At 43.2% G+C, this 27,911-nt stretch overlaps 1 protein-coding gene across 5 annotated transcripts in view; it reads left to right on the top strand.

Moving 5' to 3' along the window:
* Positions 1-27,911, top strand: part of LOC139173059 (transmembrane protein 132D-like) — a 504,596-nt gene that overhangs the window by 249,695 nt on the left and 226,990 nt on the right. For all 5 annotated transcript variants that reach the window (XM_070762526.1, XM_070762529.1, XM_070762530.1 and 2 more), the window contains one exon: positions 8,749-8,889. In XM_070762526.1, the coding sequence (XP_070618627.1) occupies positions 8,749-8,889 (141 nt within the window). The remainder of the gene's footprint in view (positions 1-8,748; positions 8,890-27,911) is intronic.

Raw genomic sequence — 27,911 nt, 5'->3', positions numbered from 1 at the left:
AGCTGTGCAGGTATTGTCAAAGATAAGGGAGAACACCTGTTGCTAAGGCAATTAAGTTAATGTGTTTGGTGACAAATTACGTGCATTGGGGAGTGTGCGTGTGGGCGTTTATCTGTTTGGAGAAAGACCATTGCTATTATTTAGATTATCCCAGGACTTCCACTGACTTTTTGGACACTTCATGGTTAACTAACACTTGTGGACTCATCGAAGGGGGTGGCTGTGAGGATTCTCAGCTGCCTTAATTGCTCGTTTGCTTTTGCCTTTGGTCCCATTCCAGGACTGTTATCTGGGCGAGAGAAATTTGGCTCTTTTTAAAGTGTGTGCTTTCAAAACTGTTTGAATAAACAGTAATACCTCGTCTTAGGAACCTAATTTGTTCCCGGGGGAGGTTCATAAGGTGAAAAGTTCATAAGGCGAAACATTGTTTCCCATAGGAAACAATGAAAAATGAATTAATGCGTGCAATGAAAACCCCCCCCGCAGAAAACGCCGCCGCCCGGCTGTTTCAATTGAAACAGCCGGGTGCTTCTCAGCGTTCTCCCAATGCCGAACCCGGAAGTTCGGCAAAAGTTCGGGTTCGGGTGGCCGCTGAGAAGCCCCGCTGCCCAGCTGTCACCTTTTGAAACAGCCTGGGGGCTTCTCGGCGGCCTCCCGAACGCCAAACCCGGAAGTTCGGGTTTGGCGTTCAGGTTCCGAAGAACACTGGGAACCCCCCGACTGTTTCAAAAGGTGACAGCTGGGCGGCGGGGCTTCTCAGCGGCCTCCCGAACCCGAACATTTGCCAAACCTCCGGGTTCGGTGTTCGGGAGGCGGCCAAGAAGCCCCGCCGCCCGGCTGTCATCTTTTGAAACAGCCAGGGGGCTTCTCGGCGGCCTCCCAAACGCCGAACCCGGAAGTTTGGGTTTGGTGTTCGGGTTCAGGAGGACGCTAGGAAGCCCCCCGGCTGTTTCAAAAGATGACAGCCGGGTGGCAGGGGCGGGTTCGTAAGATGGAAAACATTCGTAAAGAGAGGCAAAAAATATCCGAACCCCGGGTTCGTATCTCGGGTTGTTCGTATGGCGAGGGGTTCGTATCATGAGGTACCACTGTATTTTCATTTCTTCTGTGCCGGTGTGTGTGTGTTTGAATTTACATTCCTAACTAACTGGGGGCCATTAGTGAAGAGCCCGGCATAACAATGCCCAGGTTCCACTTGATAACCAGCAGTGTGATCATTTTGGCTTGACTTCCTAGAAAGAGATTGCTGAGATCGCTGCTCTGTTCCATGCCGGCATGCAAAGTTCATCTCTGCAAGTTTGCACTGGGCTGGTGGCCTTTCCCTAATTAAATTTAATTAGAAAGCCTCCTGGGATTTTTATTTAATTTTTTTTTTAATATCCCTCACTGAGTGAGGATACCCGAGCACGTTAGGATCCCACCTCCCCGTGAAATGTTAATTAGATGAAGGACATGCTAGGGTTTGGAGAGGGAGAGGAACTGCCTTGCAAACCTATAAAACAAACAGATTGATTTAATTTTAATCTGCTTTCATGGTGATGCATATTGATAACAGGTTCCTGTCTCTCAGGACTGGAGAAACCATAGACCGTAATAAGAATTTGAGGGTACATTATACAGTTTTAAATAGCTTATGTTTTGCTAGGCCACTCTCTAGCAAAATAATGCCAAATCCGCTCGGAGAATCGGGGACTCGGGGTTGTTTTCCATTTCGACTTACAATGAATAAAAGCTGATAAGACTTAACTGGAGAAGAGTTTGGGAATCAAAATCAAGATAAGTCCATCCCAGAGCTGAGTTTCATTTGTTCATTTCCACTTCCTATTCTATGATAGACATCCTTTTGTTGTCGAAAGCCACAGCTTTTGAACATGCCGGGATTGAATTTTGACAATCCCCGAGTTTGTCCTTCAAAGCACACGTTACCTCTCTCAGCTTGATCCTGAAGCTTGATCCTTTAGCACAGTCCACCTTAACCTATGGGCTACAAGAATGGTGGAAGGTCTTAAGCATAAAACATATCAGGAAAGACTTCATGAACTCAATCTGTATAGTCTGGAGGACAGAAGGAAAAGGGGGGACATGATCGAAACATTTAAATATGTTAAAGGGTTAAATAAGGTCCAGGAGGGAAGTGTTTTTAATAGGAAAGTGAACACAAGAACAAGGGGACACAATCTGAAGTTAGTTGGGGGAAAGATCAAAAGCAACGTGAGAAAATATTATTTTACTGAAAGAGTAGTAGAACCTTGGAACAAACTTCCAGCAGACGTGGTTGGTAAATCCACAGTAACTGAATTTAAACATGCCAGGGATAAACATATATCCATTGTAAGATAAAATACAGGAAATAGTATAAGGGCAGACTAGATGGACCATGAGGTCTTTTTCTGCCATCAGTCTTCTATGTTTCTAACCTAACCCAGTGTTTCTCAAATAGTGGGATGCCCCCCCGGGGGGGGACCCCAGGGAACATGCTTTTTTGCCGCAAGGAGTAGGGTTTTTTTGCACTGAACAATAGCACACCGCACAGGGCGAGAGATAGGAAGTATATATAGAAAACCCTTATGAGACACCATGGAAAAATATTTAACAGGGATGAAAAGAAAGGAGGAGAGAGATGGAGATCATGAGACAAACGTAAGTTTCTTGAAAGCTATGATGAGAAAATGTGACAAAAGGTATGTAGCACTTGGCTTCACTCTGACTATGGCGGGAGACGAAGAAAGACTTGGATGTTTACTATGTCTAAAAATGTTGGCAGCGGACAGCATGAAGCCAAATAAATTAAGGTGCCACTTAAACACATTACACCCCAATCATGCTGATAAGCCACTTGAGTTTTTTCAATGAAAACGTGCTGAATATTGCAAACAATCGTCCCGGTGGAGAGGTGGGGGGGGGGGGCGCAAAATGTTTACTTCTTCCTAGGGGGGTGTAACAGAGAATAATTGAGAAACACTGACCTCACCTCATCCATGGTCTCTTAACTACATGTAATCTGGGTTGCTGCCGGTTCGGATTGGCTCGCCTGTACTGGTATTGTGGTTAGCTCTGGCCCAGCTCCTGCCCCAAGGACTGTGGATGTGGGGGAGACATCCACATGCTGCAGGCCTGTTTTGCCCCCGGTGGAATCTGCTGATGAAGGCTCCTCTGACCAAGAAGACATGAGTGACAGGGAGGAGGAGAGTGTGGCAGACAGCTCATAAGGAGATCAATTATCTAGCTCCTCCTTGGATTCAGAACAAGAGTTAATGATACAGCCACACATGCGGAGAGCGATGCATAGGCAACAACAACTGAGAGATTATTATCAAAGAAAATGAGGCCACCTGTGGTTGGGTGGGACTGTGGTAATTAGTGAGACTGCTATAAAGAGCAGCCTGTGGGTTTGGCTATTGAGGAGGATTATCTGATCGTTGTGTTTCGTGCCTGCCTTGCTGACTTTGACCTTTTGTGTGCTGATTTTTCCCTGCTTTGAAACTAAACCAGAGCAGAGTGTGTTTCACTTTGTGAAAGAAGGACTGTGAATTGCCTCACAGCTGCAAGCTAAGTATCACAGAACTGATAAGGGACTTGTACAAATTACCAGTTTGTTTGGAGACAGTGCTCTTTGCTATACAAAAAGAGGGCTTAGTTTAAGTGAATTTTCATTATAAAGAACATTGTTGTGAATTTTCAAACGTGTGTGTGTCTGAAATTTGCATCTGTGAATTTGTGGGAGGAGTCTACCAGAGAGCCCGACAGAACAACTGGTGGTGGAAATTTTCACCCGCTCACCAAAATGGCAGTGATGGCCGGCTGTCCATGCCCCCAAACAAGTTTTCCAGTCACCATGGCTGGCAGAGAATCCTCTGAGCATGTACAGAGGTTTCTGCGCATAAACAGAGGGTCATATCCCTGATGTGACATAAGCTCATGCGTGAACGCACACAAAGCCCGCACTTCCATCGCGATGCAAACCGGTAGGGATGATAAGTGGAACTCACCGCCAGTCCTCGACTTATTGAAGCAGGAGAGACAAAGGGTTGCCCAATCTCTTCTTGAAGATCTCCAGCGATGGAGCACCTACAACTTCTGGAGGCATGTTGTTCCACTGATTAATTGTTCTAACTCTCAGGAAATTTCTCCTTTGTTCTAAGCTGCTTCTCTCCTTGTTTAGTTTCCACCCTTTGCTTCTTGTTCTACTCCCAGGTGCTTTGGAGAATTGCTTGACTCCTTCTTCTTTGTGGCAACCCCTGAGATATTGGAACACTGATATCATGTCTCCCCTGGTCCTTCTTTTTCACTAATAATAATAATTATTATTTTTATAATAATAATTTATTAGACTTGTATGCCGCCTCTCTCCGAGAACTCGGGGCGGCTCACAACAGTAAGAAAACAATGCAATGCAAATCTAATGGGTAAAACTGTAACTAAAACCCACTACAGTATCTTAAAAAAACAATACTGTACAGTCATAACCATACATAACTCTTAACGGTCAAGAAGGGGATACATTAGTTGCCCCATGCCTGGCGACATAGATAGGTCTTCAGGGTCTTACGGAAGGCGAGGAGGGTGGGGGCAGTTCAAATCTCTGGGGGGAGTTGATTCCAGAGGGCCGGGGCTGCCACAGAGAAGGCTCTTCCCCTAGGTCCCGCCAGACGACATTGTTTAGTCGACGGGCCCCGGAGAAGGCCAACTCTGTGGGACCTAATCGACTGCTAGACATACCCAGTTCCAGCAACTGTTATTCATATGTTTTATCCTCCAGCCACCTTAGCATCCTTGTGTCTCTTTCTAGGGCTTCCATATCTTTTGTTGTTGTTGCTGCTGTATTGTGGTGATACAAAAGATGTTATAGTAGATTAGGAAGCTTCTTCTGTCTCCTAAAAAGCAGGAATTTGCAGACAAGGAGGCAGCAGAGAGGTCAGGTGACATCGACACTGATTTAATTTAGATTCACTGGGCCCATCTGGAGTGTCCAAACCGATTTGGCCGAAACGAATTGATGGATTGACATGGTTCATTACATCAGTTTGAATTGGTCTGGATTGTCCTCGGGCCAGTGCGCTTGGGATTTTATTTTTTGTTGTGGTTGTTTAATTTTTTTTTTTTGCTTGATGGACTTTCATTGAGTTAGATCCAAAGCTGTTTGACAGATCGGTCTTTCCGAAAGGGATTCAAATAATCGGATTGCATTCAGCTGATTTTCAGAATCCGTTTGAACGGGTGAATTAGAAAGAGTCAAATTTGGGGGAAATGAACTGGACAAAACTTTAGCATGTTCTTCAAAACCTATTTCCCCATGTCCTCCAGTAGCGTTGATCTTCTTGCCCGCTCCCTGCCGAAATAATTTTTCAACGAAAGTCAAATTGTTTTTTCTTCGTTCTTTCCGGAAAAAAAAGTACACACACACACACACAAAAACCCAGGCGTCTCTGATGGTTAGAAAAGCAGACAGGTGAACTCGGCTGAGAACACAACTGGCCCTTAGTGATGTTTCTGCACTCTTTTTTGCCTTTGCCACCCAGCTGTTCCACTTTCCACAACACTTAAGTGACAATTTCACAGCCATTACCAGCCTCCAGTAATGATGGGCTGGGGAGATTGTGTGTGAACTATGAAATACTGGGACAAAACCACAGGCTGCTGTTAAAACAAGCATTGGGAATAAATAGATTATTAAAAGCTTGCATTTTTTTAAACGGCATTGCCTGAAGCTTTCATAGCATCCCAGTAAACAGGGTACACAAAATTATCTGCTACAACGCCCTATCTTTCAATGACTTCTTCAGCTTCAATCATAATAACACCCAAGCACACAATAGAGACAAACTTAAGGACCAGAATATCTCCGAGACCGCCTTCTGCTGCACGAATCCCAGCGACCGATTAGGTCCCACAGAGTGGGCCTTCTCCGGGGCCCGTCAACTAAACAATGTCGGTTGGCGGGCCCCAGGGGAAGAGCCTTCTCTGTGGCAGCCCCGACTCTATGGAACCAGCTCCCCCCAGAGATTAGAACTGCCCCTACCCTCCTTGCCTTTCGTAAACTTCTCAAAACCCACCTTTGTCGTCAGGCATGGGGAAACTGAGATATTTCCCCCGGGCCTATATAATTTATGTATGTATGTCTTTTTAATAATGGGGTTTTTAAATATTTTAAATTGTAAATTATTAGATTTGTCATGAACTGTTTTATTGTATTGTGAGCCGCCCCGAGTCTACGGAGAGGGGCGGCATACAAATCTAATAGATAGATAGATAGATAGATAGATAGATAGATAGATAGATAGATAGATAGATAGATAGATAGATAGCTCCAAACTTGATTGCAGAAAATACGACTTCAGCAATATTTTATTTTATTTATTATTTATTTTATTTATTTATTCATTTGTCCAATACACAAATACATAGGAAGAAAAATAAACATGTGGTAATATATATGAGGGTAAAAGTGAACTTAGAGGAGAGGATATATGAAAGGAAGAGAATATATATGATAGGTGAAAGAAAGGAAAGACAATTGGACAGGGGACGAAAGGCACACCAGTGCACTTATGTACGCCCCTTACTGGCCTCTTAGGAACCTGGAGAGGTCAATCGTGGAAAGTCTAAGGGAGAAATGTTGGGGGTTAGGGGTTGACACAATTGAGTCCAATAGAGTGGTCAACGCCTGGAATGTGCTTCCTGACTCTGTGGTTTCTTCCCCAAACCCCCAAAATGTCAACCTTAAACTGTCTACTGTGGACCTCACCCCATTCCTAAGAGGTCTGTAAGGGGCTTACATAAGTGCACCAGCACGCCTATTGTCCCTGTCCTACTGTCCCCATTTATTCATACGGTGTATTTACTGTATTCATATTCATTTTTATACTTATCCCTATTACTTTGTTATCTGGAGATCTCACCTACAAAACGATATTGATAAAATTGAACAGATCCAAAGACTTTCCTGTCGTTGGACCTGTTCAATTTTATCAATATCGTTTTGTAGGTGAGGTCTCCAGATAACAAGATAACAGGGATAAATATAAACATGAATATGAACACAGACTTATCAGGAAAGACTTCATGAACTCCATCTGTATAGTCTGGAGGACAGAAGGGAAAGGGGGGGGACATGATCGAAACATTTAAATATGTTAAAGGGTTAAATAAGGTTCAGGAGGGAAGTATTTTTAATAGGAAAGTGAGCACAAGAACAAGGGGACACAATCTGAGGTTAGCTGGGGAAAAGATCAGAAGCAACGTTAGAAAATATTAATTTGAATTTAAACATGCCTGGGATAAACATAGATCCATCCTAAGATAAAATACAGGAAACAGTATAAGGGCAGACGAAATGGACCAAGTCTTTTTCTGCTGTCAATCTTCTATGTTTCTATGTTTCTATCTTTACAAACTAAAAAAGGTAGTTGAATCAGAATTGTTGATACAAAACCATGATTCTTCCCAGTTCAATTTCAGTTTTCCTAGCAGGCACAGATTTAGGTTTTAAGATTAAATCTTGGTCTGGAGATAAGTTTTGCCTCTGAGTTTGCTTTTCAGGATAATTCAATGGTTTTCCATGGTGTTTACTCCAGAAAGGATGTTAAAAAAAAAAAAGATACTTGTGCAGGTTCCTCCTTGACTTATAAACAATTCATTTAGTGACCGTTTGGAATTAGAATGGCACTAGGGAAAAAGGGCCAAAGAGCTAGCCATTTTGATTTGAACACTTGGGATCCTTGGTGCTCTTTGAGTCCAATCATGGAATCACCAACAATACTCCCATCAACACCCAACAGGGCAAGCCTATCAATAAAGACCAAACCACACTCCCTCCTAGTGTTGATGATGTTACCTAGTTGGGTTGTGAAATGTCTGCAAGAAAACAGCAAGGAAGGAAGGAAGGAGAAAAAGAAAAGAAACGAAGAAGGCTGTGAGAAAAGGGGAAGGAAAGGTGGAACATAAATGGATGGTGAGGGAGGGAGGGAGAGAGGGAAAGAAGGAAGGAAGGAAGGGAGGAAGAGAATAACTGATGATGTTGTCTAGCTTGGTAATGAAATGTCCACAAGAAAAGCAAGTTCAGAGAGCACCAAGGAATCCACAGTCCCCAAAGGTACTCATCCACCCCCTGCTCTGAGAGGTACCCATGGCTAGTTGTTGCAACCTGTAGGCCATACCACGTCTCCGGACTCTCTTGCCATAAATGATGCTGAAAGGAATAAGGAAAGGATTCCCCCTTGTATTCTTTCAGTAAAGAAGTGTATCGACTCAAACCTGTGAAAATTTCCCCCGGTTCTCGTCCTCCTCTGCACCAGGTAGAGAAATAAACTCTTCACTCAAAGGAGCATTTAAGCCCCAGTGAATGGTGTATAAGGCCCTGCAATGGTAATCTGGTGTTTATTATATTCTCTCTTTTTTCATATTGTCAGTTGTCTGTCTCTTGAGACACCGTGTTTTTGAAGGGTCAGTAATGAGGACCAAAATAAAACTATTCCCCAAAACACCCAAAGGCAGGACAAGAAGCAACGAGGTGGAACTAATCAAGGAGCGAAGCAACTTAGAACCAAGGAGAAAATTCCTGACAGTTAGAAAAATTAATCAGAAGTTGTGAATGCTCCAACACTGAATGTTTTTAAGAAAATGTTGGATAACCATTTGTTTGGACTAGAGGTCCTCCAAGGTCCCTTCAAACTCTGTTATTCTATAATGAAAGACTTGATGGAATAATTGGAAAGAAAAGTAATTAATAAAAGTCTTTTTTTCTCCCAGGGTAAAGGTGAAGAGAGGGGTGAAAATTTTCAGCATCCGAGCCAGCAACCCGTACATTTGGGAAGTCCAAAAAAGCGTGGATTATTTTGGGAAGAACTCCCCGGCGGTGATCTTCTGCCAGAGAAAAACAGCTGGAAAAAGGTAAGCCTTGATTTTGATCTCAGAGGATTCCTTCGGAACCATTTTCGGATCATAGCTGAGATTGTCTAACATATTTGTAAGTACTATGTACATAACAGTTGGGTTTGGCAATATATAAACAAGCCAACAATTAATGCTTGTATGTATTGAAACACTATAGCTTTAAGAGTTAGTATTGCAGATTGCCATAAGAGGGAGCCAGAAGCATGATTCTCTCTGCTATTTCTGTTATTTCTCTGTTTGGTATTGCTGATTCATTGTGACTGCTGTAGTAAGAACGGTGTGTTCGGTGATAGTTTATGTATTTGTAAGCGGAAGAAGTGAGGATTGTAGTATTGTTAATGTATTGAAAGCTATTGACTGATTTGACCATGTAAGCCTGGACTGTTTAACTTGATTACCATATTTGTTAAAGTAAATACTATTTTATATACTTTAATGTACTTGGTTTTGTATGACTGGACCATTACTCATATCTCTTGACTATCTGCTGGATATCTCCTAGAATTCCACATTTCCTTTGCGTATGTGCATCCTTGATGACCCAGGGGTCACTTTGCAAACCCCTTAACAATATTCCCATGATCGCCTTGCTTGGAAATACAGGTAGTTCTCGATTTATTTCGGTAGCTGAGATGGTTGTTTGGAGAACTGTACCCCGTTTTATGACTTGAAGTTGTTCGGTTAGTTCAGGCTCGCAAAAGGGGTGTCACATGATCCTGGGATGCCACAACTGCTGCAATTTGTATGCCGCCCCGAGTCTGCAGAGAGGGATGGCATACAAATCTAATAAATTATTATTACTATTACTATTATTACTACTACTACTACTACTACTACTATTATTACTATTAGATTAGATTTTTAGATTTATTGGATTTATATGCCGCCCCTCTCCGTAGACTCGGGGCGGCTCACAACAATGGTAAAAAACAATACATAGTAACAAATCTAATATTTAGCAATCTAAATTACAGTTTTAGGTTAAAAAATCCAAAAGAAACCCCAATACAGTGTTCCCTCGATTTTCGCGGGGGATGTGTTCAGAGACTGCCCGCAAAAATCGAATTTCCGCGAAGTAGAGATGCGGAAGTAAATACACTATTTTTGGCTATGAACAGTATCCCAAGCCTTCCCTTAACACTTTAAACTCCTAAATTACAATTTCCCATTCCCTTAGCAACCATTTAGATCAGGGGTCAGGAACCTTTTTGACTAAGAGAGCCGTAAACGCCACATATTTTGAAATATAATTCCGCGAGAGCCGTACGTATCTCCCTTTCTCTCTTTCTTTCTCTCTCTCTTTCTCTCCCCCTCTCTTTGTCTCTTTCTATCTCTTTCTCTCCCTCCCTCTATCTTTCTCTTTTTATCTCTCTCTTTCTCTTTCTCTCTCTCTCTTTCTCCCCCTTCTCTCTGAAGTGGGGAGGGCCGGGTTGGCACCAAGGGAGCTCGAGACGGGGTGCAAAAGCAAACTACTCTGCTGGCCCAGGCCCACATCGGAAGGAAGGAAGGAATGGTAAAAGGGGCGATCAAGAGAGGAATGGGTGAATGAATGGACGGAGGGTGGGAAGGAAGGAAGGAAAGAGGGAAGGGACAGGAACAGAGGAAGGGTGCAAAGAAAGCAAGGAAAGGTGTGAAAGGGGAGAGTAAGAGAAGAAGGAGTGAAAGAAGGGAATGAGGGAGGAAACAAGGGAGGAAGGAGAAGGAAAGCAAGAAATGGAGGGAGGGAAGGAAGGAAAGAAAGAAAGAAAGAAAGAAAGGGGGAAGGGACAGGAACAGAGGAAGGAAGCAAGGAAACTTATGAAAGGGGAGAGTAAGAGAGGAAGGACTGAAGGAAGGGAGGGAGGGAAGAAGGTAGGAAGGAGAAAGAAAAGAAGAAATAGAGGAAGGGAAGGTAAAAGAGAGAAAGAAAAAGAGCAAGAAAGAAAGAAAGCAAGAGAAAGAAAGAATGAAAGAGAAATAAAAATAGAGAGGGGGAATGAAAGAAATGGAAGGAGGGAAGGAAGGAGAGAAAGAAAGAGAAAGAAAGAAAGCAAGAGAAAGAAAAAAGAATGAAAGAGCAAGAGAGAAAGAGAGAAAGAAAGAAAGAAAGGCAACTTCAAAGAAAGGCTCACTGAGCATCTCTCACTCTCTCTCTCTTTCTATCCCTCTTTCTTTCTCTCTCTTCCTTTCTATCTCTCCTCTTCCTTTCTCTCTCCTCTCTCTCCCCCTCTCTTTCTACCCTCCTTTCTCTTCCTTCCTTCTCTCCCTCCCTCCCCTCCCTCCCTCCTTCCTTCCTCTCCATTTCTCTTTCCCTCCCTCTCTTTCCCTTTTCTTTCTTTTGGTCCACTTCTCTCTCTCTCCGCTTCTCCACTTGCCTCCCCCTCGCGCCTCGCCCTTCCCACCCGGCCACCCGCGCGCGCTTACCAGCAGCAGGAATTCAAGTAAGCCCAAAAGAAGCCATTGGCTCCGGGCGGCATTCATGGCCCCCCCGAACCCCCAGCCCAGCTGGAGCTCCCTCTCGCCGCCGCCATCTCCCTGCGACTGCCTGCGGCCGCTGCATCCCCCCCCCCTCCCACTGGGCCACAAAGGACATTTGCCGCCGACGCCAGTGCAGCTTCAGCTGGGCGGGGCGCTGCCGGTACTTCCCTCCTGGGGCTCCCGCTCGCAGCTGTCCCCCGGCTTCTGCTCGATGCCGCGGTTTTCGGCGCTGTCCTGCTGTGCCCCAAAGACGGAAGGCGGGAAAAAGGCGAGAAGAATGGAGCTCTCCTTCTTCCTGCCTTCCGTCTTTGGGGCCCAGCAGGACAGCGCCAAAAACCGTGGCATCGAGCAGGAGCCAGGGGACAGCTGCGAGCGGGAGCTCAGTGCTAGGAGCCCTGTCTGCGAGCCAGATACGGCCATCAAAAGAGCCATATCTGGCTCGCGAGCCATAGGTTCCCGACCCCTGATTTAGATTATTACTCACCATGTTTATTTATTAAAGTTTACTTTTAAAAAATGTTTTTTAAAGGCAGACGAAAGTTTGGCAATGACATATGACGTCATCGGGCAGGAAAAACCGTGGTATAGGGGGAAAAACCACGAAGTATTTTTTAATTAATATTTTTGAAAAACCGTGGTACAGATGTTCCGCAAAGTTCGAACCCGCGAAAATCGAGGGAACACTGTATATAAAAAACGAGCACACAATTGAATCACACACAGCAACTACATGGGCAAGGGGGAGATGTTTCAATTCCCCCATGCCTGACAGCAGAGGTGGGTTTTAAGGAGTTTCCGAAAGGCAAGGAGGGTGGGGGCAATCCTAATCTCTGGGGGGAGCTGGTTCCAGAGGGTCGGAGCCACCACAGAGAAGGCTCTTCCCCTGGGTCCCGCCAGACAACATTGTTTAGTAGACAGGACCCGGAGAAGGCCCACTCTGTGAGACCTAACCGGTCACTGGGATTCGTGCGGCAGAAGGCGGTCCTGGAGTAATAATAATAATAATAATAATAATAATAATAATAATAACAACAACAACAACTACTACTACTACTACTACTACTACTACTACTACTATTATTATTATTATTATTATTATTATTATTATTATTATTATTATTATAAATATGAGTCAGTTGCCAAGCATCTGAATTTTGACCATGGGGTTGCAACGAGATAATGGGAAATGGGAAAAATTGTTATAAGTTGGGTTTTTTTAGTGCTGTTATATCTTTGAACGGTCAATAAATGAATAGATGAAAGTTGAGGAGGACTATCTATAAGATTTGTTGTGTGACCTTGATTCTTCCTTCCTGTAAAAACACAGAGACTAGTGTGCCTTCCGTCCCCTGTCCAATTGTCTCTCCTTATCTCATTTATCTTTTCTTCCTTTCATATATCTTCTCCTCTATTTTTATATCTTTTCTTCTATCCTTTTCTTTATATATATTACTACATGTCTATTCTCTTCAATGTGTATTGTGTATTGGACTAGATAGATAGATAGATAGATAGATAGATAGATAGATAGATAGATAGATAGATAGATAGATAGATAGATGATAGATAGATAAAATGTGATATTATAAGAGCCATAGCGGCACAGTGGTTACAATGCAGTATTGCAGGCTAACTCTGCTGACTGCCAGGAGTTTGATCCTGATCTGTTCAAGGAGGGCTCAGCCTTTCAGCCTTCCGAGGTGGGTAAAATGAGGGCCGGAAAGCACTATGAAGTGGTATATAAGTCTAAGTGCTATTGCTATTGTCCTTCCTTCCTTCCTTCCTTCCTTCCTTCCTCCCTCCCTCCCTCCCTCCCTCCCTCCCTTCCTTCCTTCCTTCCTTCCTCCCTCCCTTCCTTCCTCCCTCTCTTCCTTCCTCCCTCTCTTCCTTCCTTCCTCCCTCCCTCCCTTCCTTCCTCCATTCCTTCCTCCCTTCCTCCCTTCCTTCCTTCCTCTCTCCCTTCCTCCCTTCCTTCCTCCCTCCCTTCCTTCCTCCCTTCCTTGAAACAAGGAAAGAATACCATGTTCTAATTCTGTTTCCTTTTCCCTGATGTTTTGATTCCCAGCAAATTGTGTGGACATCAGCCTCCCAAAATTCCCCAGCCAGCAACTTTAAGATGCATGGACTTCAACTCCCAGAATTCCCCAGCCAGCGTGCTATCTGGAGAACTCTGCACATCTTAAAATTGCTGGGTTTGAGAAACGCTGAGCTAAAGGAAACACACACACACACACACACACACACACACACTCATAGTGGGGGGGGGGAGGAAGATGCTTTGAGTTTTGTCCAACTCCCTTGTACCGTCTCTTCAAATTAAGAGGTTTAAAAGATGAATGCCTGGCTAATTGCAATCCTTGGTTTGTAGCTTGAACTCTCCAGGAGGAATTAAAAAATGCTTCCTCGTCAATCTTGTTAGCGAGTTTTTCAAGCCATGTTTCAAGATGTAGATTTATAGCTCCCCTTGCCTTGTTCCTTCCTCCCGCCCTGGTGATGTGAAACTCATCTCTTGAAGCGAGTCAGCATTTCGGAAGCCGGCTTATTCCGTTAGGACCCTGTGATGGAGAGAGAGCTGTCTCTGATCTTCTTCCCCTATTCCGGAAATGAAGCCATCCCTGGCGGATTCTACTCCACTAGCCGTTGTCGACTCATCTCCGTTTCAAGGCCGTTGAGCCAGCACTGTCCAAAGATATTCCCGCAGTCACGTGGCCAGCACGACCTCAGAGAGCGCTGTTCCCTTCCCACTGAAGTGGTGCCTATTTCTCTACTCGCATTTCCATGCTTTCGAACTGCTAGTTTGGCAGGAACTGGAGCAAGGATGGGAGCTCACCCCATTGCGTGGCGCTCAGGTCTTAACTGCCGAGTGGCTTAACCACTAAGCCACCTGGAACGAAAGTGGTCAGTTTCCTCCAAGGCTTCCAACTAGTCCACCCATCCATGTCCATTTATGAATTCTTTGGAGGAGTCCTGCCTTGAAGAAAGGGTACAGGGAGTCCTCGTTTAATGACCAGTCATTATTTGTAGAAAGGATAAGGAAGTCCTTGTTTAATGACCAGTCATTATTTGATGAGTCTTTCCTTGAAGGAAGGCTGCAGGAAGTACTTATTTAATGGCCAGTCATTATTTGATGAGTCCTTCCTCGAAGAAATGGTACAGGGAGTCGTCTTTTAATGACCACTCATTATTTGTAGAAAGGGTAAGGAAGTCCTTGTTTAATGACCAGTCATTATTGGATGAGTCCTTCCTCAAAGAAATGGTACAGGGAGTCCTCTTTTAATGACCAGTCATTATTGGTAGAAAGGGTAAGGAAGTCCTTGTTTAATGACCAGTCATTATTTGATGATGCCTTCCTTGAAGAAAGGGTACACAGAGTCCTCTTTTAATGGCCAATCATTATTTGATGAGTCCTTCCTCGAAGAAATGGTACAGGGAGTCCTCTTTTAATGACCAGTCATTATTTGTAGAAAGGGTAAGGAAGTCCTTGTTTAATGACCAGTCATTATTTGATGATGCCTTCCTTGAAGAAAGAGTAAAGGGAATCCTCGTTTAAGGACCAGTCATTTTTTGAAGAAAGGGTAAGGGGAGTCCTTGTTTAACGACCACTCATTATTTGATGAGTCCAGGCTGGTCACTGTTTGAAATTATGACAGAGCCCCTTTCTCCCTTTACTTCGGTGTTGTGAGGCTGAGATACAAAGAGGAAAAAGTGGATTCCCAGGATTGGTTTTCTTCAAAATAAAAAGTTATATTTTTAAGGTTTCAATATCAATCAGTGTTGGGAGTTAGTTAGCTTTGTGGTTCCAACCTTGGCATCACTTCCTTCAAATTCTGCCTACCTCTATCTTAGACATAGCCATAGATTAACAGAGTTGGAAAGGACCTTGTAGGTCATCTAGTCTGACCCCCCACTGAAGCAGAAAACCCTACACTCTTTCTGACAGTCCAATCTCTTCTTGAAAGCCTTCAGTGATGAAGCTCCCACAACTTCTGTTCCATCGGTTGATTGAATCTCTCCTTGATCGGTTTCCATCCATTACTCCTTGTCTGGCCTTGAGGTCCTTTGGGAAATAACTTGACCCCCTCCTCTCTGTGGCAGCCCCTCAAGTATTGGAAGACTGCTTTCTTGTTATAAAAAAGTTTATTAAATTTAAATCATTAAAAGGGGTGGGGAAGAGTCATTGGAAAAAAGGGGAATGTGGAAGAAAAGCATTACATAGTAATAAAACAGATCTTAAACTATACCTAAAGTAATCTATATCACTATATTATAACCACAATTACATTACATAACAAGAGATATAAAATACATGTACGTAATATAAAATAAGGTAGTGAATCTATGAGGTACGAAAAAAAATAGAGGAGAAGGGAAAATAAGAGAAGAACGGAGAAAAGAGATGTTGGTGGAGGGAAATTATGGCATCGGACCAGAATATCTCCGGGACCGCCTTCTGCCGCACGAATCCCAGCAACCGATTAGGTCCCACAGAGTTAGCCTTCTCCAGGTCCCGTCGACTAAACAATGTCGTCTGGCGAGTCCCAGGGGAAGAGCCTTCTCTGTAGCGGCCCCGACTCTCTGGAACCAGCTCCCCCCGAGATTAGAACTGCCCCCACCCTCCTTGCCTTCTGTAAACTCCTTAAAACTCACCTCTGCCGTCAGGCATGGGGGAATTGAGGTATTCCCCCCCCTCTCCCCTGGGCCTATACTATTTATGTATGGTATGTCTGTGTGTATGTCTGGTTTAATAATGGGTTTTTTAAATGTTTTTTAAATTTATTAGATTTGTCATGAATTGTTTAATTGTATGCTATGAGCCGCCCCGAGTCTACAGAGAGGGGCGGCATACAAATCTAATAAGTAAGTAAGTAAGTAAATGAGTGAGTGAGTGAGTGAGTGAGTGAGTGAGTGAGTGAGTGAGTGAGTGAGTGAGTGAATGAATGAATGAATGAATGAATGAATGAATAAATAAATAAATAAATAAATAAATAAGGGATAGAGCAAAGGGTGGAGGAAGTCTGCAAAGTAGCAGACGTTTTCAGGATATGCGACATAGTGATATGATAAAATAGTGGGTGCATATGTTAGAGAGTAAAGTGATCAAGTATAAAGTTAGATCAATAAATTGTATTTATCATTTGAGGTTATAGATCAATTGGTGTTTCAAAATGATTAAAGAATAGTTAAAGAAAATACATTGCAAGAGTTCTAAATGAAAACACAAATTACCAACAGAATACGACCAAATACAATTAACTTGATCTTGGAAGACTGCTTTCATGTCTTCCCTGATCCTTTTCTTCCCTAGACTATCCCTGCCCAGTTCCTGCAACCGTTCATCATATGTTTTGGCCTCCAGTCCCCTAATCATCATGGTTGCTCTTCTCTGCACTCTTTGTAGAGTCTCAACATCTTGTTCTTAGAGTATGGTGACCAAAACTGGATGCAACATTCTTCTATCTTCAAAGAAATCAGAGCTATATGGAGGAAACTTTAATTAACTGGAGACCCCTATGTCATCAGATAGTTTTCACTGGATGGAGGAAGCGGCATTATTAAATGCTACCTTGCTAACGACAGGTGTAATTTCCCAGATTAAAGAAGAGCTCGCACAAGTGACAAACAGCCAGGCAGCGTGAAACGTCACTCTTATTGGTATTTCCAAATATATCACTCTTTCTGTTTGCAGACGCTCGGAGTGTAAAACCCTTATTGTAATAAGATTAACATACCAATATTATCAGAAGCAGCAGGGTGTTTTAGAATGAATATTAACTGCAAATATTATGGTTTGGCATTGGAATAGCTAATTAAGCCCATCTGTCAAATAGCATTTGAGGAAAAAATTCTCGCCCCCCGACAGCTACTTGTTATCAGTTTGGGATAATGTCCATATCTTGAAGGCACTTTTTTTTTTCCTCAGATATTCTCCAGTGGGGTTCAAAGGGATGGAGGACTCATGTTGGTCAAAAAATAGTGTGGAATGCGGCAGGGGAGGGGAATCAAAGCTGGGGTGGCACAGTGGTTAGAGTGCAGCACTGCTAAGCTGGAGTTCAGCAGTTCAAATCTCACCACCAGCTCAAGGTTGACTCAGACTTTCATCCTTTCAGCCGGTCACAATTCAAAGTGTTGGTTATGATCTATAAAGCCCTTCACGGCATCGGACCAGAATATCTCCGGGACCACCTTCTGCCGCACGAATCCTAGCGACCGGTTAGGTCCCACAGAGTTGGCCTTCTCCGGGTCCCGTCGATTAAACAATGTCATTTGACGGGACCCAGGGGAAGAGCCTTCTCTGTGGTGGCCCCGGCCCTCTGGAACCAACTCCCCCCAGAGATCAGAATTTCCCCCACCCTCCTTGCCTTTCACAAACTTCTCAAAACCCACCTCTGCCGTCAGGCATGGGGGAATTGAAATATCTTCCCCAGGCCTATATAATTTATGTATGGTGTGTTGTGTGCATGTTTTTTTAAACTATGGGTTTTTAACTTTGTATTATTAGATTTGTATTGTACATTGTTTCTATCACTGCTGTGAGCCGCCCTGAGTCTGCATACAAATTTAATCAATCAATCAATCAATCAATCAATCAATTCTTCTGAGCTGGGCAAAATGAGGACCCAGATTGTTGGGGGAAAGAGGCTGATTCCCTTTTTCCAGCAGCAGCAGAAGAAAAAACTTCCAAATAGTAAAAAATTCCAATTTTTTTTAAAAAAAGGATGGCAACGCCCACAAACCAGCACCGACCAAACTGGGTCTGTGATGCCATTGTGACATCACTAGTGGGTCACTACCAGTTCACGCAATCGAGTCCAAACTGGCAGGAACCCACCCCTCATCCAGAGATATTTCACGAGAAAAGTCCTCCACTTCTCTGTTCACAACAGAATGCCACCAGATTTGAAATTTTGGGTTTAGACAACTTAGAAATATGCCGCCTTTGGTCTGTCCTAAGCGTAGTACATAAAATTATCTGCTACAATGTCCTATCTGTCAATGACTACTTCAGCTTCAATTGTAACAATACACATTATTATAATAATAATAATAATAATAATTATTATTATTATTATTATTATTATTATTATTATTATTATTATTTTATTGGATTTGTATGCCGCCCCTCTCCGCAGACTCGGGGCGGCTAACAACAATGATAAAAACAGCATGTAACAATCCAATTAATAAAACAACTAAAAACCCTTATTATAAAACCAGACATACATACAAACATACCATGCATAACTTGTAATGGTCTAGGGGGAAGGAATATCTTAACTCCCCCATGCCTGGCGACATAAATGAGTCTTGAGTAGTTTATGAAAGACAGGGAGGGTGGGGGCAGTTCTAATCTCCGGGGGCAGTTGGTTCCAGAGGGCCGGGGCCACCACAGAGAAGGCTCTTCCCCTGGGGCCCGCCAAACGACATTGTTTAGTCGACGGGACCCGGAGAAGGCCAACTCTGTGGGACCTTATCGGTCATGCAGTAGCAGGCGGTTCCGGAGGTAATCTGGTCCCATGCCATGTAGGGCTTTAAAGGTCATGACCAACACTTTGAATTGTGACCGGAAACTGATCGGCAGCCAATGCAGACTGCGGAGTGTTGAAGAAACGTGGGCGAATCTTGGAAGCCCTACGACGGCTCTCGCATAGCACACAATAAATATAAACTTAAGGTAAAGTGCTCCAAGCTTGATTGCAGAAAAATACAACTTCAGTAACAAAGTTATCAATGCCTCTAATGCACTACCTGGTTCTATGGTTTCTTCCCCAGACCCCCACAAACTTTAACCTTAGACTGTCTAAGATTGACCTCACCCCATTTCTAAGAGGTCTGTATGAGGGTGTGCATAAGCATATCAACATGCCTAGTGTCCCTGTCCCCCATTTAGTTATATCCTTTTCATGTATTCATAATCACGTTTATAGTTATATCTGTTTTCTGATAGATGTTTGATGATAAACAAACAAACAAACATGTTTATTTTAAACAAACAAGTGTAGGACATAAAATTATCTGCTACAATGTCCTGCCTGTCAATGACTACTTCAGCTTAAACCGTAACAATATACGAGCACAGAATACAGTGGTACCTCTACTTAAGAACTTAATTCATTCGGTGACCAGGTTCTTAAGTAGAAACATTCTTAAGTGTTGTGGTTAGCTCTGGCCCAGCTCCTGCCCCAAGGACTGTGGATATGGGGGAGACATCCACATGCTGCAGGCCTGTTTTGCCCCCGGTGGAATCTGCTGATGAAGGCTCCTCTGACCAAGAAGACATGAGTGACAGGGAGGAGGAGAATGTGGCAGACAGCTCAGAAGGAGATCAATTATCTAGCTCCTCCTTGGATTCAGAACAAGAGTTAATGATACAGCCACGCATGCGGAGAGCGATGCATAGGCAACAACAACTGAAAAATTATTATCAAAGAAAATGAGGCCACCTGTGGTTGGGTGGAGCTGTGGTAATTAGTGAGGCTGCTATAAAGAGCAGCCTGTGGGTTTGGCCATTGTGGAGGATTATCTGATCGTTGTGTTTCGTGACTGCTTTGCTGCCTTTGACCTTTTGTGTGCTGATTTTTCCCCGCTTTGAAACTAAACTAGAGCAAAGTGTGTTTCACTTTGTGAAAGAAGAAGGACTGTGAATTGCCTCACAGCTGCAAGATAAGTATCACAGAACTGATAAGGGACTTGTACAAATTACCAGTTTGTTTGGAGACAAGTGCTCTTTGCTATACCAAAAGAGGGCTTGGTTTAAGTGAATTTTCATTATAAAGAACATTGTTTTGAATTTTCAAACGTGCATGTGTCTGAAATTTGTACCTGTGCATTTTTGGGAGGAGTCTACCAGAGAGCCTGACAGAACACTTAAGTAGAAGCAATTTTTCCCATAGAAATCAATGTAAAAGCAAATAATGTGTGCAAACTCATTAGGAAAGAAATAAAAGCTCGGAATTTGGGTGGGAGGAGGAGGAGGAAGAAGAGGAGGAGGACAGTCGCTGCCGAAGGAAGAAGGTGAGGTGAGTGCCCCCTTTTGCCTTTCTGTGCCCAGACGTTCTGGGAGGCAACCTTGCGCCAGGTGTATGGGAGGCAGCGCGAGGGAGTAACCACAGCAAAGTGGTTTATTCCCTCTACAAGCGCCCAGAGAAAGTAAAACGCTCCGTTTGCTCTGAACTGCCAAAGCCTCCTTAAGTGCCACCAAAAGGCTCCTCTGGCAGCCCAGAAAAGCCCGAGATGGCTGGGATTAAAGGGGGAATGGCAGGAAACTGGCCGGACCTTCGTGCCGCTCTCAAATTTCCTGGGAAATTTTTCCAGGCTCGGGTTCTTGAATAGAAAATGGTTCTTAGGTAGAGGCAAAAAAAACCTTGAACACCCGGTTCTTATCTAGAAAAGTTCTTAAGTAGAGGCGTTCTTAAGTAGAGGTGCCAGGGTAATTATAAACTTAAGGTGAACTGCTCCAAACTTGATTGCAAAAAATATGACTTCAGCAATAGAGTGATCAATGCCTGGAATGCGCTACCTGACTCTGTGGTTTCTTTCCCAAACCCCCAAAAATTTAACCTTAAACTATCTACCGTGGACCTCACCCCGTTTCTTAGAGGTCTAAAGGGGGTGTGTATAATCGCATGCTGTGCCTACCTCTTTTATCCTATTGTCCTCTTTTATCATTACTTTTTTAATACTTATGTTATGTTTATACAAATTACTACTATCCTCTACATGTTTAAATAAATAAATAAAATCAATTAAATAAAACAAATGTTTCTTCTGGGTCTTTCTGGAACATTGTAATTCCCAAAATCCCCTCCCCTTCCACACTTCCGACTTTTGGCAAGTCACCCTGCATAAATTATAAAGTATAATGGCCCCAGTAACTATTATTATGAGGTTTTCCCGGTGTTCATTAAAATGTTTCATAAACCCCGGTCCTGCATTGTAGATCAACGCTAATGTAGTTTGTGTATGTTTTAATGAGTTGGGGGCCCTCGGATCATTTTTCCTTTGCAATGCTTCAATTTCCCGTGCCCCCCCCTTCCAGAGTCATTTTATGGGGAGTAGGACAAGGAAAATTGCCGATGTCTGCAAAAATAACATCTTGTAAAAGGTGTCCTGTCCTGTTGGGAGAAATAGATTTCAATTTACTACATTGTAGGAGAGCGGGAATTGCAAGACTATGGAGAGATACTTAAACCATGCTTGATGCTTTGGGGCAGAAAATGTTTTTTTTCCCCCCCCTGGTCTGTAATTATAATTAACGACATAGAGTGCACATTGTTGGAAGTTGTGTGTTTTACCGGGTGGAAAATGCTTCTTTTGTGGTACAGAGACACAATAATGGGTAGACTTTCCCTCCACTCCACCCCCCTAAAAAAAAAAAACCAGGACTTCTCATTTTCCCCATAGTGCAGGCAAGAAAGTCGTAGCAGAGACCCAAAATAAGAGATTCAGAAGTGGTAGGATTGCGCTTTCCCCGAGTCAACGCCAAATCATTTGATTTAAGTATCCTGCTGAGGGCAAAGGTTCTGGAGTCTTTCCTTTTAAGTGAAAAAAAGCAAAAGCAAAAAGAGACGTAGCTAAATGATTGAACAACACACACACAAGAAACATATTGGAGAATCTATTCTTTGTGTTTACCCGATGGCGCTATTTGAAGAGAGTAGAGAGAGAAGAGCAACAAAGATGATTATACATCTTTGTTGCTCTTACATCACAATGTACTCCCTGTTAGCAACTACTTCACCTTTCACAACAACAACACAAGAGCACGCAATAGATACAAACTAAATGTAAATCGCTCCAAACTAGATTGCAGAAAATACGATTTCAGCAATAGAGTGGTCAACGCCTGGAATTCACTACCGGACTCTTGTTGTTTCTTCCCCCAATCCCAAAATCTTCAACCTTACATTATCTACAATAGTCGTCTGGCGGGACCCAGGGGAAGAGCCTTCTCTGTGGCGGCCCGGACTCTCTGGAACCAACTCCCCCCGGATATCAGAGTTGCCCCCACCCTCCTTGCCTTTTGCAAGCTCCTTAAAACCCACCTCTGTCATCAGGCATGGGGGAATTGAAATTTTCCCTTCCCCCCTAGGGTTATAGAATTTATACATGGTATGCTTGTATGTATGATTGGTTCTTTAAATTGGGGTTTTTTAGATTATTTTTAATATTAGATTTGTTTAGATTGTCTTTTTTATTGTTGTTAGCCACCCCGAGTCTTCGGAGAGGGGCAGCATACAAATCTAATAACTAACTAACTAACTAACTAACTAACTAACTAACTAACTAACTAACTAACTAACTAACTAACTAAACAAACAAACAAATAAAGAAACCTCTCCCCTTTTCTAAGAGGTGTGTCGGGAGCGTGCATAAGTGCACCTTCGTGCCTACCGTTCCTGTCCTAATGTTTTTTTATCTTTTCTATCTCTACTTTATATTATGTTAAACATAATAAACGAATAAATAAAATAAATAAATTAGGGGACAGGAGGCTAAAACATACAAAGAACGGTTGCGGGAATTGAGTATGTCTAGTTTAGCATTTAGCACTTTAGATTTATATACCACTTCATAGTGCTTTACAGCCCTCCCTAAGAGGTTTACAGAATCAGCATATTGCCTCCCAACAACCTGGATACTCATTTTATTGACCTGGGAAGGAGGGAAGGCTGAGTCAACCTTGAGCCTGGTGAGATTTGAATTGCCGAACTGTAGCTAGCAGTTAGCTGAAGTAGCCTGCAGTACTGAACTCTAACCACTGTGCCACCTCGGCTTGTTTAATGACAAGGACTAGGGGTGACGTGAGAGCAGTGTTCTAATGTTTGAGGGGTGCCACAAAGAAGAGGGTGTCAACCTAATATCCAAAGCACCTGAAGGCAAGACAAGAAGCAATGGATGGAAACTAATCAAGGGGAAGAGCAACCTAGAACTAAGGAGGAATTTCCTGACAGTGAGAACAATCAATCAATGGAATGGCTTGCCTTTGGACATTTGGCCGCTCCATCACTCAAGGGTTTTCAAGAAGAGATTAGACAACCGCTTGTCTAGAACGGTATCAGGTTTTCTGCCTGAGCATCTTTTTTTACACTTTTTTTCTGCACAATTCCATTTGTATATTAATACATACCTTGAAGTATAGCAATAATATACAGTACATATTTATGCGTTTTAGTTCAATCAGACAAAAGTCAATATCTTATTTTGCCCTATTTTCAACTCCTGTTCACCAGTCTGTTTTTCTTCTTTTCGTTACACTCTCCCTCCCTCTATTTCTATCTCTTCCTTCTACCTTTTTCCTCTTTCTTTCCCCGTTTACTTCTTTTTACTCCTTCTCCTCTCCCTATACCTTTCTACTTTCTCTTCCTCCCTCTTTGCTTTTCCCTGAGAGCTTTTTATCCTAGCTCATCTGATAATATAGTCCAGATTCTTAGATTAGCGGTGCTTTTTCTAAGATAATTATGTTTATATCATTTCCATATAAGTAATTTTTTAGTCTAGGTATGTGTTAACAATCTAATGCTGCTTCTTGACCTAGTTTTGTCTCTTGGGTCTACCACCAATTAATTTCAATTTTTTATTCCAAATTAACTACTATGTCTTAACTTTCAGAAATAGTTATTATCTCTCATGTCTTTTAATTTAAAGTCTTATTGCTTTGTCCCCTTCCTTAATATCTTTACCCATCATTCATTTTCCCCTTATTTCTAACTGCCCAATAAGAAAATCAATGTTTTGGTTAAAAAGTTTGTATCAAGATTTTATAGTCATTCATTTTAACATCTTATATTACATTCAAACATCTATAGCAATAGCATTTAGACTTATATACCATTTCTCTAAACGGTTTACAGAATCAGCATGTTGCCCCCAACAATCTGGGTCCTCATTTTACCCACCTCGGAAGGATGGAAGGCTGAGCCAACCTTGAGCCAGTAGTGAGATTTGAACTGCTGAGCTACAGCTAGCAGTTAGCCTGAAGTAGCCTGCACTCTACCCCCTGCACCACCCCAGCTCTGAGTAGAAGACAGTCTCTCTCCATTGGCCAAAACCCTGATTAATTTCAATTCTTTATTCCAAGCTAACTACTATGTCTTAACTTTCAGAATTAGTTATTATCTCTCGTGTCTTTTAATTTAAAGTCTTATTGCTTCCCCCTTTCCTTAATATCTTTACTCATCATTCATTTTCCCCCTTATTTCTAACTGCCCAATAAGAAAATCAATGTTTTGGTTAAAAAGTTTGTATCAAGATTTTATAGTCATATTAGTCATTCATTTTAACATCTTATATTACATTCAACCATCTATAGTGATAGCATTTAGACTGATATGCCGCTTCATAGTGCTTTTACAGCCCTCTCTAAACGGTTTACAGAATCAGCCAATTTCCTCCAACAATCTGGGTCCTCATTTTACGCACCTTGGAAGGATGGAAGGCTGAGTCAACCTTGAGCTGGTGGTGAAATCTGAATTGCTGAACTACAGCTAGCAGTTAGCCTTGAAGTAGCCTGGACTCTAACTGTTGTACATACTCCTGGTCAGTTGGAGGATGATGAAGAGCTTGAGGACTCTGATACTGATAGTGTTTATGAATTAGTGGTAAGCCCTAAGTTACAGGTATTAGAACAGGTGGGAGGCCAGCCACAGGATGTTGCTAAGAGTCTAGAATCTAGTGAGGAAGAAACAGATGTTCGCTGGGTCAATCCTCAATTCAGAAGGGTCCAAAAATGCAAGGAACAGAGGTTCGGGAAAAGATATTAAGGGGAGGAATGGGTTAAATACTGGAGTGATGTATTTGGTAGGTCAGGGGGCCAGTGGGGAAGAAGGGTGGAGTTTCAATGTTGTAGTGCTAAAATGAAATGTGTTTCTGTCCAGTTCCCGAGCGAGCAAGTTCATTCTGTGTTATTTTACAGTCATTCCTGCTGCTTCTGAATCATGCTGTGAGTACATAAATCTTGGGAGATGGCGGAGGCTGGGAGGAATGTATGTGGAATGTAATTAAGAGAGATAACGGGAGAAAAGGAAAGTGCTAGTCTGAACTGCATTTTGAATACGGAAGTGAAGAGAATAAAAATTGAGTTTCTTTGTTTATGAAATAGTGCATTTAGTAAAGAGTTATTTTTAATAGCTAAAGTTCTACCAGAAACCAGAACTCTAACCACTATGCCATCCTGGCTTTGAGTAGAAGACAGTCTCTCTCCAATGGCCAAGACCCTGATTGAGCAGGTGGCTTTCATGTCCCATTCAACATGTAAATTGTCCCACCAGAGGCAATAATATCTTAGACCATTGTTACACAACTGTAAAAAAATGCTTACAGAGCTTTACCAAGAGCAGCTGTGGGCCACTCTGATCATTGCATGATTCACCTTGTACCTGCTTACAAACAACGATTTAAAGCCACAAAACCAATAATTAAATCAGTGAGGACTTGGACTGAGGAAGCAAAGTTAAAGCTACAGGCTTGCTTTGACTGCACAGACTGGAATATTTTTAAAGACATCTCTGCAGATCTAGATGAACTCACAGATACTGTAACATCATATGTCAGCTTCTGTGAAGACCTATGTGTACCAACCAGGAACTTGCAAATATACACTTATAATCACACTTGGCCAATAAAAATTATATTCTATTCTATGTTGTGGTCCTTCTATTGGCCGAGAGCTGATTAGATGGGGACTGGTGGGTCATCGGATGCAGCTGCGAAACCTGGACAGGAAAGAATGCAAAGTTTAAATTGATGTTTTGATGGAATTTGTTGGCTCATCCTTGAAAACGGGGCCTTGCTACGAGCACAGAGAAGGCGTCACTTTGGCAAACCTTGTCACAAGAAATGAGCACGGACAAGCGACTTGGGGAAAAGGGGTAACAGGGAAACGAAAACATTTCAATCTTTTTTTTTTTGCTCGGTCTGATGAAGCCATGAATATTTTGTTTGACAGGTTATAGTTTGCCAGTTCCCTCCTGTATCACCTTAATGCTGGGAAATCAGCCTCTGTGGTCACCTCTGTCATCTTTGTTGTTTGTTCAATGCGATGGAAAATGACAGATGGGCTGAATGAAATGTCAAGGCAAAACAAAAGACTTCAGGCCATCTCTGGGGCAACCAGAGGTCAGGATCCCCCCCCCCCCAAGTCGCTGTGTTCGTGAGTTCAAGCAGAAATGAGACAAAATCTTTACTGGGGGAGGAGTGGGGCTTAGGGGTTAATTCAGAAATGAGGGGCGTTAAATGGTGAACACACCGAGTGGACCATGCAATTGTATAAGCTCCTACTTACTGTAGGAGTAAGCTCAGCATGCATTGGTAGTCTTCGCCAGGACGATCACTCTTCTAACCCAAGGGTGGGTTTCAAAAAATTTAGCAAGGGGTTCTCTGCCCAGATGCTGGTTGGGCGTGCCCAGAGGTGGGCTGCTAATGTGGAACAGTGACGTGTGTTCGCCCCCGTGGCTCTGAATGCTAGCGGAGTCCAGCACAATTCTGTTACTGCAGCTGTGCAGGTAGCAGGATCGCGTGTAGAGATGTAGGTGTGCCCATGTTTCGGCATGGTTTTAGGCACGCGTGGAAGCAAAAAACCCAAACCAAACCACACCAAAACACGGGCGCACCTGCATCTCCACATGTGATTCTGTTACCTGCACATCTGCAATAGCAGAATTGCACTGGACGGGGGCGAGCACACATCACCGTTCCACCTTAGCAGCCCACCTCTGGGCGTGGCCGTGGAAGGCATGAGCCGGGGTGGCGCAGCAGGTAGAGTGCTGTACTGCAGGCCACTGAAGCTGACTTGTAGATCTGAAGGTCAGCGGTTCAAATCTCATCACCGGCTCAAGGTTGACTCAGCCTTCCATCCTTCCGAGGTGGGTAAAACGAGGACCCGGATTGTGGGGGCAATAGGCTGGCTCTGTTAAAAAAGTGCTATTGCTAACATGTTGTAAGCCGCCCTGAGTCTAAGGAGAAGGGCAGCATAACAATTGAATAAATAAATAAATAAAATAATGAACTAGTCGGCTTCCTGCACCATGGCAGGTGTGTGTTTTCACCCTCCCTGGTCTCCAGAGGCTTTTTCCGAGCTTCCTGGAGGGCAAAAATAGCCTCCCCAGACTATGGAGGTCCTTGGGAGGCTAGAAACGGGACTGTTTCCATCCTTCTTGAACTTCTGATAGGCCCATTTTTCACCCTCCCCGAGCCTCCGTGTGCATCCTGCACTTAACTGCATCCAAAACGGGCTGTGTGGCGACTTCTGGGAGGGGCGGGATGGGGTGGGCGGGGTCAGCCAGGTTGGGATTTGGGGGTTCTTCAAACTGCACAGAATCTTAGATAGAAGTTCACCCGAACCCTTGCAAACCTTCAGCAGCCCCCTCCCCACTCATGTCCTAATCGCTTACCATGGGTGCTATTTGTGACCAGCAGACTAAATTACTGTACCTCGTTGAAACTGGTTAATTAAGCTGAGGAAGTACGGACGTAAATGAGTGTGGGATTTGATATTTGTTGTAGTTATTGCTCTGTTCAATTACATGTTTTGTGTATCCATAGAAGATAATATTTGTAGCTGAAAG

The sequence above is a fragment of the Erythrolamprus reginae genome, chromosome 10, assembly GCF_031021105.1.
Source record: "Erythrolamprus reginae isolate rEryReg1 chromosome 10, rEryReg1.hap1, whole genome shotgun sequence".
NCBI classification, from domain to species: domain Eukaryota; kingdom Metazoa; phylum Chordata; class Lepidosauria; order Squamata; family Dipsadidae; genus Erythrolamprus; species Erythrolamprus reginae.
The sequence above is the reverse complement of the archived record's forward strand: the minus strand, read 5'-3'. Positions and strand labels throughout refer to the sequence as shown.